This window comes from Bos mutus, chromosome 8 (assembly GCF_027580195.1).
Source record: "Bos mutus isolate GX-2022 chromosome 8, NWIPB_WYAK_1.1, whole genome shotgun sequence".
In the NCBI taxonomy this organism is placed as follows: Eukaryota; Metazoa; Chordata; class Mammalia; order Artiodactyla; family Bovidae; genus Bos; species Bos mutus.
In genome coordinates this window covers 11,101,970-11,115,779 of record NC_091624.1, presented here as the reverse complement: position 1 = coordinate 11,115,779, position 13,810 = coordinate 11,101,970, and the positions used below count along the sequence as shown (strand labels likewise).

At 38.1% G+C, this 13,810-nt stretch overlaps 1 protein-coding gene across 5 annotated transcripts in view; it reads left to right on the top strand.

Annotated features, from left to right (window-relative positions):
• KIAA1958 (KIAA1958 ortholog) overlaps positions 1–13,810 on the top strand; it is a 138,407-nt gene that overhangs the window by 53,365 nt on the left and 71,232 nt on the right. For all 5 annotated transcript variants that reach the window (XM_070375098.1, XM_070375095.1, XM_070375097.1 and 2 more), the window contains exon 2: positions 9,136–10,327. In XM_070375098.1, coding sequence (XP_070231199.1) covers positions 9,160–10,327 — 1,168 coding nt within the window. In that variant the 5' untranslated portion in view covers positions 9,136–9,159. The remainder of the gene's footprint in view (positions 1–9,135; positions 10,328–13,810) is intronic.

Genomic DNA, 13,810 nt, shown 5'->3' with positions numbered 1-13,810 from the left:
TGTGATGATGCAGACTGTGAGTCTTTATCACGCTTCTCTTTCCAGGATGCAGCCAGTGCTTCACAATGCTTAATTCACGTTTGTTGAAAGTATGGTTGACAGGTGACGTTTTACATTTGACTCAGTGAACACTGAATCTCTCTGAAGGCACGTATTGTATACTCTTAGCCAAGAAACCTGACTAAAATGACTTTAAAAGTCAACTGAAATGGTTTTCAGTTTTCAAATTACCTTAACTGGTGTTGCAAAGTCAGACAAGGCATATACCCTTCATAGAAAGGCACACTTGTCTACCTGGGAGATAAATTGGGAGATTTTTATGTGTAAGTTGCATAGATTGTTCATGCTGTGCTATTAATATCAGTGATTCCTGAGTCTATTACTTTTTAAAGGGAATGGAACAAATCATCACTTCTAACCTGTACATTTGCTCTTCTTCCGATATTTGTCTTGATTGAGAACAGGTCTATTCTGGCTGGCCCTCAGGATAGAAACCTGGAAATTATTCCAACCTCTCTCTTCACCCTTGTTCCTCAAAAGCAGTTCATTCCCAGTTGCTGCCTGTTATCTTCTAACAGATCTGTACTCTCTTTCTCTTTGTTTTTAATTCCTTAGGCCTCTGGTCTAGACTTCTAAAATAGCCTCCTCTGCCCCTTGCTACCTTTTAATCTGCCTCAGAAATGATCTTTATACAAGTTTGGCCCATGCGTTTGTTTCTGGTTTAGGTCCTTCACAAGGTAAACTCTCCAGCTCTTTGATCATCATGCTTTGCCCCTGCATTTTTCTGCAGTTTAATCTTTTTCCGTTGTTCCCATCTTACATGACACAGGCCAGTAATATCTGAATCCTTATAGTTGCCTAAAGTCACCATACTGTTTCAAGTCACTGTGCCTTTGTGTAGAATCTCTTTCGGGAAGCAGATCCTGAGTTCCTTTGCATTCCTCAGCCAAGAAGTAGAATTAATCATTATCCCCATACTTGAAACATTTACTTACATTGTATTAATTAATTGACTTACACAGTGTGCTGTTAAACTCTGAACTTGTAGAAGTTAGGAACACTCGTTTTGTGTATCTTTTTTGGAATGCTTCATACAATGTCTTTAGTTTCCTGGGGCTGCCTAGCAAAGTACCACAAACTGGATGGCATTAAAAAAAACAGGTTTATTGTCCCGCAGTTCTGGAGGCTAGAAGTCCTAAATCGAGATGCTGGCAGGACCATGTTCTTTTTGAAAACTGCAGGGAATCTTTCCTCTTCCAGCTTCTCTCTGGTGGTTTGCTGGCGGTTTTTGGTGTTCCTTGGCGTGCTGCTGCGGAACACCAGTCTCTGCCTTGACTGTCACATGGCTTTCTCCGTAGGTATCTGTCTTCTTATAAGGACACCAGTCATGTTGGATTAGGGCCTTACCCTACCTCTCTATGACCTCATCGAAACTTAACTGTCTACATCTGCAATGACCCTGTTTCCAAGAAAGATGATTCTGAGGTAGTGGGAGTTAGGACTAAAATATATATTTGGAGGGGATACAACTTACTCCAGTGTTTAGCTTGTAAGTATTCAGTAGATATGTACTGAATTGAAATATAAATATATGTTATACAGTCATGATATATAATTAAAATATTTTTAGTGTGATTTTCAAAATTACTATGTACAAAGTATCTTTTACATTTATCTATTTCAAAAAATTACATAATAGTTACATGGTACTTGTGACATTTAAAAATTAATAAATATACTATATTAAAAGTAAAAGCAAGTATTATATTCTTTGAATTCTTTATTTTTAAGTCCGCTTTTAATGTCTGTACTAATTTATATAATTTACATGTAAAAGTTTTGAAACAATAGATGTATTTTAAATTTGGAAAGCACATTGTAGGCCTCAATAGCAGTAAATACCCTGTCTATATCCTTTTTTTTTTTTTTGTCTATATCCTTTACTCTGTTTTTTTTAAGTTGTACCTCCTTTCTGCACACTATTTTACATTAATGTTGTAGCTTTTTTCTTCATATTTTTTTTTTTTTTTTTGGAAAATCTGTTGAGTAGTTTTCCATATTTAACCTATATAATAAATTGTATTCTTTAATGGGAATATGGAGAAATTAAGCTTATGTGATCTACTTCTTAGGTTCTAAGAGTCCTAGTTAGTGGGCAAGTAAAATAGAAAGCTGTGTCATCCTCAGTAAATAAGAAAACACAGGGTAACCTTATTTCTGTTTTTTTGTTTTTAAAGAGCCAGTACTTCCCATTTTTTGTTTTATTTTCTTTTGTTTCTGGGTTTTTAAGTCACTGATCTGTTAGTTTAGTGAGACATCATCAGCTTTTTAGACCATACCCAAGTTTCCTTTGCACTGAATGTTACTCAGGGGAACTCTTGAAAGAAGTAACTATGTTAAGTGTGTTTAAGTTTAATGGATCTCCTCTCCATCCCTGATAAGGCCTAATAGTTACATTCCATTAACAATTGATGTAGTAAAATTTATTAGAATTTTTTTATGGCTAGTGCTCTTTGCATCCAAAGAAACTTTTGCCTACTCCAAGTTTACAAAGGTAGTCTATGATTTCTTCTCAGAGTTTTCTAGTTTTAGGTTTTAGATTTAGATCTCTGATCCATTTTGAGTTGATTTTTATGTGTAGTGTAACTGAAGGTCGATTTGTTTTTAAATTGATATCCAGTTGATCTAGCACCATTTGTTGGAAAGATTTTCCTTTCCTATTGAATTATCTTTACAGTTTTGTCAAAAATCAGTTGACCAAATATGTGTGGGTCTGTTTTTAGATGCTTACTCAGTTCCATTGATGTACGTGTCTTTTCTTTCGTCGGTACCCCCATGATCTTGATTAAAAATCTTGGAAATCATTTTAAGTCTTGAAATCAGGTAGGGTTAGTCTTCCAACTTTATTCTTATTTTAGAATTTTGCTTGTCCTAAGTTATTTGTATTTCCATATGAATTTTATGTGATAGAATTTTCATTGGGATTCCATTGAATGTATAAATCAGTTCAGGATTGAATTGATCCTGAATTGAATCCTGAATTGATTGATCTTGAATTGATCCTAGGAATATTGAATCCTCCCAATCTACAAACATGGTATATATCTCTATTTATTTGGGTCATGTTTAATTTCTCTCATTAGCATTTTGTAGTTTTCAGTATAGAAGTCTTGGATTTATTCCTAAGTATTTAATATACTGGCTTCCCAGGTGGCTCACTGGTAAAGAATCTGCCTGCAACACAGGAGACTCAGGTTCAGTCCCTGGGTTGGGAAGATCCCCCAGAGAAGGAAATGGCAACCTACTCCAGTATTCTTGCCTGAGCAATCCCATGGATGGAGGCGCTGGTAGACTACAGTTAATGGAGTTGCATTAGTTGGACTTACTGACTAGTGACTTAGCAGCTAAACTACCACCACGTTTAATGGTATTAAAATAACAAATCCTTTGAAAGGTTCACTACCTCTTAAAGAGAGAGACTGCAACAACTGTGGGGCGATTGTTATAACCAAAGTCAGGTGAAAGCCAACTAGATATTCACAGTATTTGACTGGTAGCCCGCTTTGTCAGGTTTTGGAAAAGTGACATCATTTTTTATACCTTTTTTTTTTCCTACAGAAAACTTTGTTCAAACTTTTGAAAAAAATATTTTCATGAGTCTTCTTTATACCTAGTGCTGGTTTAAGTTATTTTTTATCGTAATGTTACTTAAGTATGTTTATACATAAAATGCATGCTTATAGTTCTGATAAAGCTATAAATCAGAAAAGATATACAAATTCAACTAAGTAAAACTATAAAACCAACATAGGCTCAAGTTCACAACATTAATGTGCTAGAGGACTAGACTTGAGATAGTATTTTTCTACTGTTATATTGCTGGAAGCAGTATAGTATATTAATTAAGAGCACGGGCTCTAGAGTTAAGACCGAAGTTCAGATTTTGGCTCTACCATTATTTTTCCCAAGATGATAAGTTACCTAACTTATTAGGATTTTTGATAGAATTATTAAGATGTCAAGTCCTAGAGTAGTGCCTGGCAATCAATAATTGCTCAATAAATATTAACTGTAACAATTGTTTTATATTGTCATTCTGAAACCTAATGATTAATGTTAGGTTTGATGGTAGTAAGTCTGATTCTATGTTTAATATGTTTCTGATTTTGGCTTTAACGATATGAATACTAACACATAGAATGTCTGCTTACTTAGGTTAACATATGGTGTGGTGATAATAACTTTATAGCTTTGCTGATTTAGGATAATCAGATCTCATACTCAACTTAGACTCTGCTAGGCAGGCCTCCTTGAGGTTCAAATTTTTTTTTAATTTAATTTTATTTTTAAACTTTACATAATTGTATTAGTTTTGCCAAATATCAAAATGAATCCGCCACCGGTATACATGTGTTTCCCATCCTGAACCCTCCTCCCTCTTCCCTCCCCATACCATCCCTCTGGGTCATCCCAGTGCACTAGCCCCAAGCATCCAGTATCGTACGTCGAACCTGGACTGGCATCTCGTTTCATACATGATATTTTTAATGAGGTGTCCCATAATCTGTAACATTGAGTGTCTAATCCAATCATCATCCATATACGATTTGGGAAAATCTTTCCTGAAGTTATTTTGAATTCTTGAAAATACAGAAAAAGCATTATTTTTCAGCATAGAGCTTGTCATCAAACTGCTGAAGGAAATCAGCATATTCTAGAAACTATAGTTCATCCTTGAACTGCTTCTGGGTTAATCTGTATATAATTTATAGTAGGAGCTCCATATCTCTGGTTCCTCAACAACCACGGATTCAATCAACTGTTGACTGTGTAGTACCGTGGTACTACTTACTATTGAAAACTACCAGTGTACAGGTACACCTGCACAGTTCAAATCCACATTGTTCAAGAGCTGGCTGTACCTATTCTCAGTAGTTTGAAAATACCTTGATTGCCTTATTTTTGATTCTCTTTTGTATAAACTTAGAATATATTGTAGTATATTGATAGCTATTCCTTGTCAGTTTAGACTCAGTTCATTTAAGTACCTTAAATATTAGCTAATTATGTTCTCATAACTACCAGTTAACATTGGTTGCCTGGTTAAATTATATTAATAGTAATACTGGAAAAATATTTTCATTTTATGGTACTTAAGAAAAGTTTAAGAGCCTCTTCATGAGATTGCAAGTGAGTTTCAGAATGTAATAAAAATGACTTATTATTACTACCTGTTGTTCTTAAAGTTGATGATTATTATAGAATTAAGTGGCTAAGCTTTTAATAAAATATAAAATTTTATCCACTTTGCCTTTTAATTATTACTTTTTTCTGGCTGTGGGTCTTTAGCAAACATACTATTTTACTTCTGTATGGTAACTTTTACCTGGACCAATAAGTACTTTTGACTTCCACAGGCATATACAGTTTTGTATTTTGATTCTGCCACATTTTTACAGTTTGAACAGTTATCATTTAAATACTGTACCATAATATATATGATTTTTTCCTATGAGCATGCCTATCATTTACTTCTTTTCTCATTAGCCTGTGACATTTAAAGAGGTGTATTACTTCACCATCACATATGCCGTTTCAGTTCGGTTCAGTCACTCAGTTATATCCAACCCTTCGCAACCCCATGGACTGCAGCACACCAGGCATCCCTGTCCATCACCAACTCCCGGACCTTGCTCAGACTCACATCCATCGAGTCAGTGATGCCATCCAGCCATCTCATCCTCTGTCGTCCTTCTCCTCCTGCCTTCAGTCTTTCTCAGCATCAGGGTCTTTCTCTAATGAGTCAGGTCTTTGTATCAGGTGACCAAAGTATTTCGGCATCAGTCCTTCCAATATGCCATTTTCCTGATGTCAGATCATAATACTTTTCATTTGGCAATTAATAATGCAGAAAAGTAGTTTTGTATTTATATCTGGTAAAAATACATCATGAACGGGTTTCCCAACAAATGAAAGTTGAATGATGTCACTTTCGGTGATTATGGACACTAATGTGAGTATACATACAAAGGCAGAGCAGAACTGAAATTACAAGGCAATACTTAGATATAAGATTTAGATGATGCATAATATGCTTATATTAATTGTATTATGATAAAAATGAAAAGGGTTAACATTACGACATAGAATCGTAGCCCTCCCAAGGCTCATTTGTTGGATCCAGCCTGAGGAACGATTGTCCTAGAGCATAGTGCAAAGAAAAAGAAGGATTCTGCTGTAAGGTTTCTAAAACCAGACGTGAATGTTCTTTTTTTGTGTTAGCAGTTGCGTTTAGCTTTGTATAATCAAATACTCAGTGGCAGTGACTTAAGCTAGATCAGGGTTTAATCTTTCCCCTTGTGTAACAAGGAATCTTAGGCAGTTCAGAGCTGATGCAGCGGCTCCATCATATTGCCAAGCTCCTCTGGCTATTCTTTCCCATCCTTAAGTCCTTAATTCCTGTTCCTGAGATGACCTCTAGGGGTCCAGCCATCATGTCCTTGTTCCCAGCAGGAAGAAAGGAAAGGACAAAGGGAGAAAGGCAAAAACTGGACAAGTCTATATTTCTGAGGGCTTTGGCAGAAGCCCCACCCAGTGACTTCCGTTTGTGTATCATTGGCTATAACTGTGTCATATGATCTTTTCCATATCAGAGGAAGCTGGGAAATATGTTTTAGGTGAGCATATTGCTGCCCCAACAGACTGGGACTCTGTAATAAATAAGAGAGAATGGATACTGGGTAGGCAAATAGAAGTCTCTGCCACACTAACTAATAAGCAGGTATGTTAAGAAAGTTCAAAAAACAAATACCAACGCCTCCCCCAGTCTTTCTCTTTTATCTGCATTTCTACTTTAAAGTTATATGAAAGGAATATGAATGAAATAAGATCCTAAATTGCTAGATCATGAAAGAAACATGAAGATCATAGTCCTGTCATTTTAGACTTAGAGATAATTAGTGAATTATTAGAGGCCAAAGACGTAAGTTCTAGAAGGAAAATCTGAAGTTCTTGACTCCCACACCAGTCCCTGGTCTTTTGATCTGTTGTGTCTGTGTGCTCAAACACTCAGTTGTGTCCGACTCTTTGCAACCCCGTGGACTGTAGCCCGCCAGGCTCCTCTGTCCAAGGGATTCTCCCGGCAAGAACGCCAGAATGGTTGCCATTTCCTCCTCCAGGGGATCTTCCCAGCTTGTGCTGCTTCATAAAATCTGGTTGTTCATGTATTACTCTCCTACATACACAAGACAGCTTGTTTCTGTTTACACCCTTGGGGAGAAAGTCCTCTTATCCCTTAAATGATTACAATAAAAGTCATAGGGAATTTCATGTTTCTTATTTGAGGGTCTTATATGTTGGTTTGTTAGTGTGGATGGTTCTTTCAGTATTTATATATTTATGCATTCACTCTTCATTTATATATTCAACATGTACAATAGATTATGAGATTTCAAGCACAACCGTATCTTATTAGTTTCTGTATCCCTAAGTAGGTCCTCATTGATGAATGAAAAATTGTGTCATAGTCCCTGTCCTCAGGTAATCCTTAGGCAAGTCTGGGAGATGGATAAGAAAGTCAGTGATAATGGTACAGTAAAGGCCAGGTTCTTTGAGATGATGGAAGTACAGGAAGAGAATCTAAAATCTCTGAGGTGCAAAGAGGATCTAGAATGACTTCAACAGAAGGTGGTCCTGAGGTCATCCCTGAATGGGTTTTCCAGGTAAAGAAAGAAGGCAGCTGCATATCAAGGCAAAGAAAGTTTTTAGCGGCCCAGGGCCAGTGAGAAACTGTGTTTAGGGAGGAGGAGGCCACAAGAAATGTGAGAGAAGGCCGTAGTAGAAAATGAGGCTTGGGACGTTGACTGTGGCCATGGCTGTATTAGAGAGGTTGTAGCACACATTATGAAATGTGTTAAAGGGTTTAAATTTACCAGACTCTGCTGATGGTGTGCCATGGAGCAGGGCAGAGAATAGAGGCTCAAATGCACCCTTCTGTGTGGTCACATGGCATTGCAGTTGGACCATGGCACCTTAGTACAGAGCCCACTGCCAGCGAGGTGCCTCTTGTTACTCCAGCTGCAGATGACCAGGGAACACACATCAAGATCCTTGTTCCTTCTTGCTAGTTCTTCCCAGGGTCTTCCTTTTGGCAGAGCCTTGTTAGACGTTTCCAATCGCACACAGATTCCGTCTGTACCTTTTTTCATTTTTTTTGCCTGTTATGTTGTCCTTACTCTTACCCAGTCAAGGACCCGTAACAAGTATTCTTTTTGACCTCTGTCCAATAAAGAATGATTTATTTCTATTTGGTAGTTGGTTATATACCAGCTTGTGTGTATAGGAACCTAAGATGGTAAAATAGACCGGATGAATCTTTTTAACCTGAATTGTGAGGTAAAGGCAGTGTTTCAGGAATTTCAGACAGCAAGAAGATGGGAAGCCTGCTCCTAAGACTTGGTTAGGGTCTGGCACCCGGCCTACCCATCCCTGCTTCTGGTCTGCAGCCTGCCCGCGCCCCATCCCAGCAGGGGCCTCTAGTGGCTCTCCTTTCAGTCTGTTTTCTCTTCTCTGTTAAAAGATTTTTCTTCCCCACATCTGATTTAGCCCCACATTTTCTTCATGGACTCCCAGTAATGTCATTTGTTTTCTGGTATCCAGCAGAAAACAGCCAGACTTCCCTTCTTTCCCATCCATCCTAGAATGAATCTGAGCCTTTGTTGACTCTTCCTCTAGTAATGAAGTTTATGGTGGTGGAAGGTGAAAGGGGAAGTTCATCCTCCTGGTTAATTGAACCTGTCTCTCTGTAAAGAGAAATGTGCTATGAAAGTAAAATGTGCTATGAGAAAGTTCACCTCTATTTTATTGCTTGTTTTTTTTTTCACTTTTTTTTCTTATGTAGACATTATATTAATAATAGTAAAGGAAATAACAGAAAATTCTCAAATCTCACAGCCAGAAACCATAAACTGTTTTTACTTTTCCCCTACATTCTCTTCCAGTCTCTGCCCATATACGTGATATTAACTGTTACTTTTATTGTGTGCCACCTAATCATAGTTCAAGGAAATTGAAGTGATTGAGATCTGGGAATATATTGGGTAATAATGGCTTCTTATTTTGATTATTTCCTTTTAGGAAAGACACTGCTGATCCTGTAACATGGAGGATTGCCTTCATACCTCATCTGAGAATCTATCCAAATTGGTCAGCTGGGCCCACAGCCATGGGACCATTTGCAGCCTCATTCCAAACCTGAAACATTTACTTTCAGAAGGTTCCCATGGGAACCTGACAGCAATGTGGGGCTGTAGTGCAGGCCACGCTTATCACTGGCCACTGACAGCTACTTGCAGAGCTGGCTCCCAGGAAAGGGTCTGTTTCCAGGATAACAGAAGTTTTAACTCTGATAGTCCAAGTATAATTGGTGTGCCCTCTGAGACTCAAACTAGCCCCGTTGAAAGGTACCCTGGGAGACCAGTGAAAACGAAGCTAGACTGTAATCGGACCAGAGACTCTTGTGACTTCTCTTATTGCAGTGAGCCCTCTGAACTGGATGAAGCTGTTGAAGAGTATGAAGATGAAAACACTCTGTTTGACATGGTTTGTGAGTCTTCTGTTACTGATGAAGATAGTGACTTTGAACCCCAACCGCAGAGGCCTCAAAGCATTGCGCGAAAAAGGCCTGGAATAGTACCATCTTCTCTTCATTCGAGCTCCCAAACTCAAATGATTGATGAATGCAGCAGTGATGTCATCATTAAGAAGATCAAACAAGAGATTCCTGAAGATTACTATATTGTGGCAAATGCAGAGCTGACTGGAGGGGTAGATGGACCAGCCCTGTCATTGACACAGATGGCAAAACCTAAGTCTCAGACTCATGCTGGTCCCTCCTTAGGGTCTGCTAAGCTGATTTCCCACGTAACATCTGCCATCAGCTCAGAGCTAGACCCACATGGTGTGTCCGCATCCCCCTCTGTGATGTCTAGACCAGTAGTCCAGAAGACCACCAGGGTATCTCTGGCTTCACCTAACAGAGGACCCCCTAGTTCCCATGGCACCAGCCAGCACGTGGCCATGCAGATGCCCGTGAGCACATCCCATCCTAACAAACAGATCAGCATCCCTTTGTCTGCCCTGCAGCTGCCAGGACAGGATGAACAAGTTGCTTCCGAAGAGTTCCTGTCCCATCTGCCCAGCCAGGTCTCCTCCTGTGAGGTGGCCCTTTCTCCCTCAGTTAACACAGAGCCAGAAGTGAGCTCCAGTCAGCAGCAGCCCCCAGTCGCTCCAACCATAACCACCGAGGCCACGGCACAGTGCATACCAGGTATGGCGCGTGAGGTGACAGAGTCCCTCGTTCATGTACATCAGAGACTTGTGCGCCGTCAGCACTCCTAAAACCTTTGGCCCAATTTGCTAGAATTTGGGCCTTTGTTATTCTCAGAAAGATAGAAATAATGAAATATAATATACTCAGGTGATATAAAAAGGAAATTCATCATCCAGTCGATGTACCTCAGGGCTGAGAGGACAGCTGTAGGATTGTGCTATTGATATCACATGGCTAGATTTAAGGTTTATATCTGATCTGAAGCTGAATTTTTATATAGTAAAATGATTTTTGAAAGCTTTGCTCTCCTATCAGTATCAAGGTATTTGGTTACAGTTTTGAAGCCAAAATGATGTTGGGTTAGGCATATAACGAAAATAAACCTAATAATTTTTTTGCCACTATTATTTATAGGAACCAATTTAGCACTTTATTCATTTTAGTGGTGTGGCAATTTAAGACAGGTTTTTAAAAATAAAAACAAAACAAAACACCCAAATGTATCTGGAAGTAGTTTATCTTTTTTCTCAAAATATATAATAATCAGATAACTTGCATTTCTGAAATACATGGATCTACCTAGACTGGATTGAGAGGAGAAGAAAATAGTTACATGAGGCCCCTGTCTGTAATTCTAACATTCTAAACATTCTGTAATTATTTAATCTGAGCTGTTGTTATATAGAAGGGGTTTGAGTGTCATGCTTTTGGGTTCATGATTCAAATCTGATAGGCCAGAAGCGGAAACATGGAAGGGATGAACAGACATGCAGAGTACAATGTAGAAAGCAGACGTTCGTGGCACATTTTGGTTTCATATTAGTTCTTCTCATAAAGTCATGTATTTTAGGAAAAGCTTCTGGAAGCCAAGATACCTATGCTTTTACGCTCTAACTTCCTGAAATGACATTGCTTTGCAAACATGCTTTCCCCATTTTAGTGTCAGCTTTAAGATTCCAAAAGGAAATCTTCAATTTATGATTTCCAAATATAATCTTGATATTAATAATAAAATATACAATGAAAATACTCATATCTGATTCAGAATTGTGGTTTTCAGTTTATTCATCTTTCTTTTCAAAAGAACAGCTTTATTGAGATAAAATTCATGTATCTTAAAATAACTCTTTTAAAGTTTTACAATTTGGTGTTTTCTGGTGTACTCACAGAGTTGTGTAACTGTTGCAACTGTCTCATTTTGGAATATTTTCATCATCCCAGAAAGAAACCCCAGTACCCATTAGCAGTCATTTTTTCCCCTTGTCACAGCCCCTGTCAACTGCTAATCTACTTCTGTCTCTATAGATCTGCCTGTTGTGCACATTTCATGTAAATGGATTCTTATTTTATGGCCTTTCGTGACAGCCTTCTTGTACTACTTAGCATACTTTTTTTAAGGTTAATCTCTGTGGTCGTGTCTACGAGCATTATTTTCCATTTCATTATCAAATAATATTTCTTGTATGGATAGACCACATTTTGTTTTTCCTTCATCAACTGAGGGACACTTAAGTGGTTTCCAGTCTTTGGCTGTGGTAAATATTGCTGCTAATGTCATCTATGTACATGTTTCTTTCTTTTTTTTTTTTTTTATGTACATGTTTCTGTGTGGACCTACAGACACGACTGAGCGACTGAACTGAACTGACATTTTCATTTCTGTTGGGCAGCTGTCTAGAAGTGGAGTCTCTGGTCATATGGTAGCTCCGTTTAACTTATTGAGGAGCTGCCACACTGTGTTTCAGAGCATCTTCACCATTTTACAGTCTCACCAACAATTTTAAATGATTCCTGCTTCTCCATATGCTCACCAGCACTTGTTTTCCATTAAAAAGAAAAAATTATCCTGCTGGGTGTGTGAAGTGGTGTCTTGCTGTGGTTTTAATTTGTATATCTTCTTTTGAGAAAAATTCGTTCAGATCCTTTGCCCATTTTCTAGTTATGTTGCCATTTTATTGGTGAGTTGTAAGGGTTCTCTGTGAATTCTGGCTTTAAGCCTTTTATTAAATATACATTTTGTAAATATTTTCTCCCATTCCTTGGGCTGTCTTTCTTTTGTCCTTCCTTTCTTGTTTTACTTCAATCACTTAATCACAAAATGGTCTTTGACTTAATCTTCCCATCATAAGACACAACATTGTCTTTATTAGGCTGGTGGAAGTTTTTTCTAAGAAATCTGATTCTTGATATCTGTAGGATATAAGTAGTACCTTTTCACTTAAATAGTTGTGAATCTAGTTTACTTGTCCCCTTCCCCTTTTTGTGTGTGAAATAGGAGACAGCCTGACAACAGTTTCTACATGCTACTTGACGTTTGAGGATAGAATTCAGAAATGTATCTTACAAAGTGGTCCAGTAAACCAACCAGCTCAGTAAACTGCCGTCTGTGGTGTGTATCCTAATAATTTACCCATGCAGAAAGCACGTTGCAAGATTTCCTTGCATCTGCCTAGTGGATATTAGTCCACTGTACGTGTATAGTAAATTAGAAATTAAAGCTTGAACTAACTGTAACGGGAATCTCCTAAGGAGTGATCCTGATATTTTGATCCATTGTTCCATGAAAGATGTTATATTGTTAGGAAATTATTGGCTTTAGAGAAACACTTTCTGAACTGGAAGCATCAATGAGACCGATGAAAATCTGATTGACACTTTTCTTTAATGAGAGAGATATAAAGTTAACTTACAATTTACCTTTGTTTTGTGGAGCCCAAACTATGTTCTGTGCTCTTAAAAGTTTTATTTATTTATCAGTATTTGTGTTTTTTGCCTATTTGTAATAAAATGAAGTGAAGTGAAAGTCGCTTGGTCATGTCCAACTCTTTGCAACCCCATGGAACGTAGCCTGCCAGGCTCCTCTGTCCATGGAATTCTCCAGGCCAGAATACTGAAGTGGGTAGCCATTCCCTTCTCCAGGAGATCTTCCCAATCCAGAGATCGAACCGAGGTCTTCCCGTATTGCAGGCGGATTTTTTACCATCTGAGCCATGAGGGAAGCCCTGATAGTAATGGAATAAATTTATTTGAAACATAGATTTTTTAAAAGAAATTCAGAATCCAGCACATCCAAATGTATGTGGGTGAATATGTGCAGATGGACAATAAGCACTTACTGTGTAAAGCGTGCTTAGGACGAAGCAAGGAGAGGCTCTAGAAGAACTAGCTGAAAGCGACATCGGGCACTTTTAAAATGGATGTTATATACGCTCAAGTATTTATCAGATCATTGTAGAAATACTGTGTATCTTTGAATAATATTTTTAAAATAAATAATTTGACAAATGACTATTGAGTTAGCCAGAAACAAGAAGAAACTGTGCATTTTGTTTAGTTTTACTGATACCATTTAAATTCTGTTTCCTGGGAGTGCCTGGTGGGCCAGTGGTTAGGACTCCGTGCTTTCACCAGCACGGCCCGTTGGTTCAGTCCATGGTCATGGAACTAAGATCCCATAGGCTACAGCATGCCCCCTCCCCC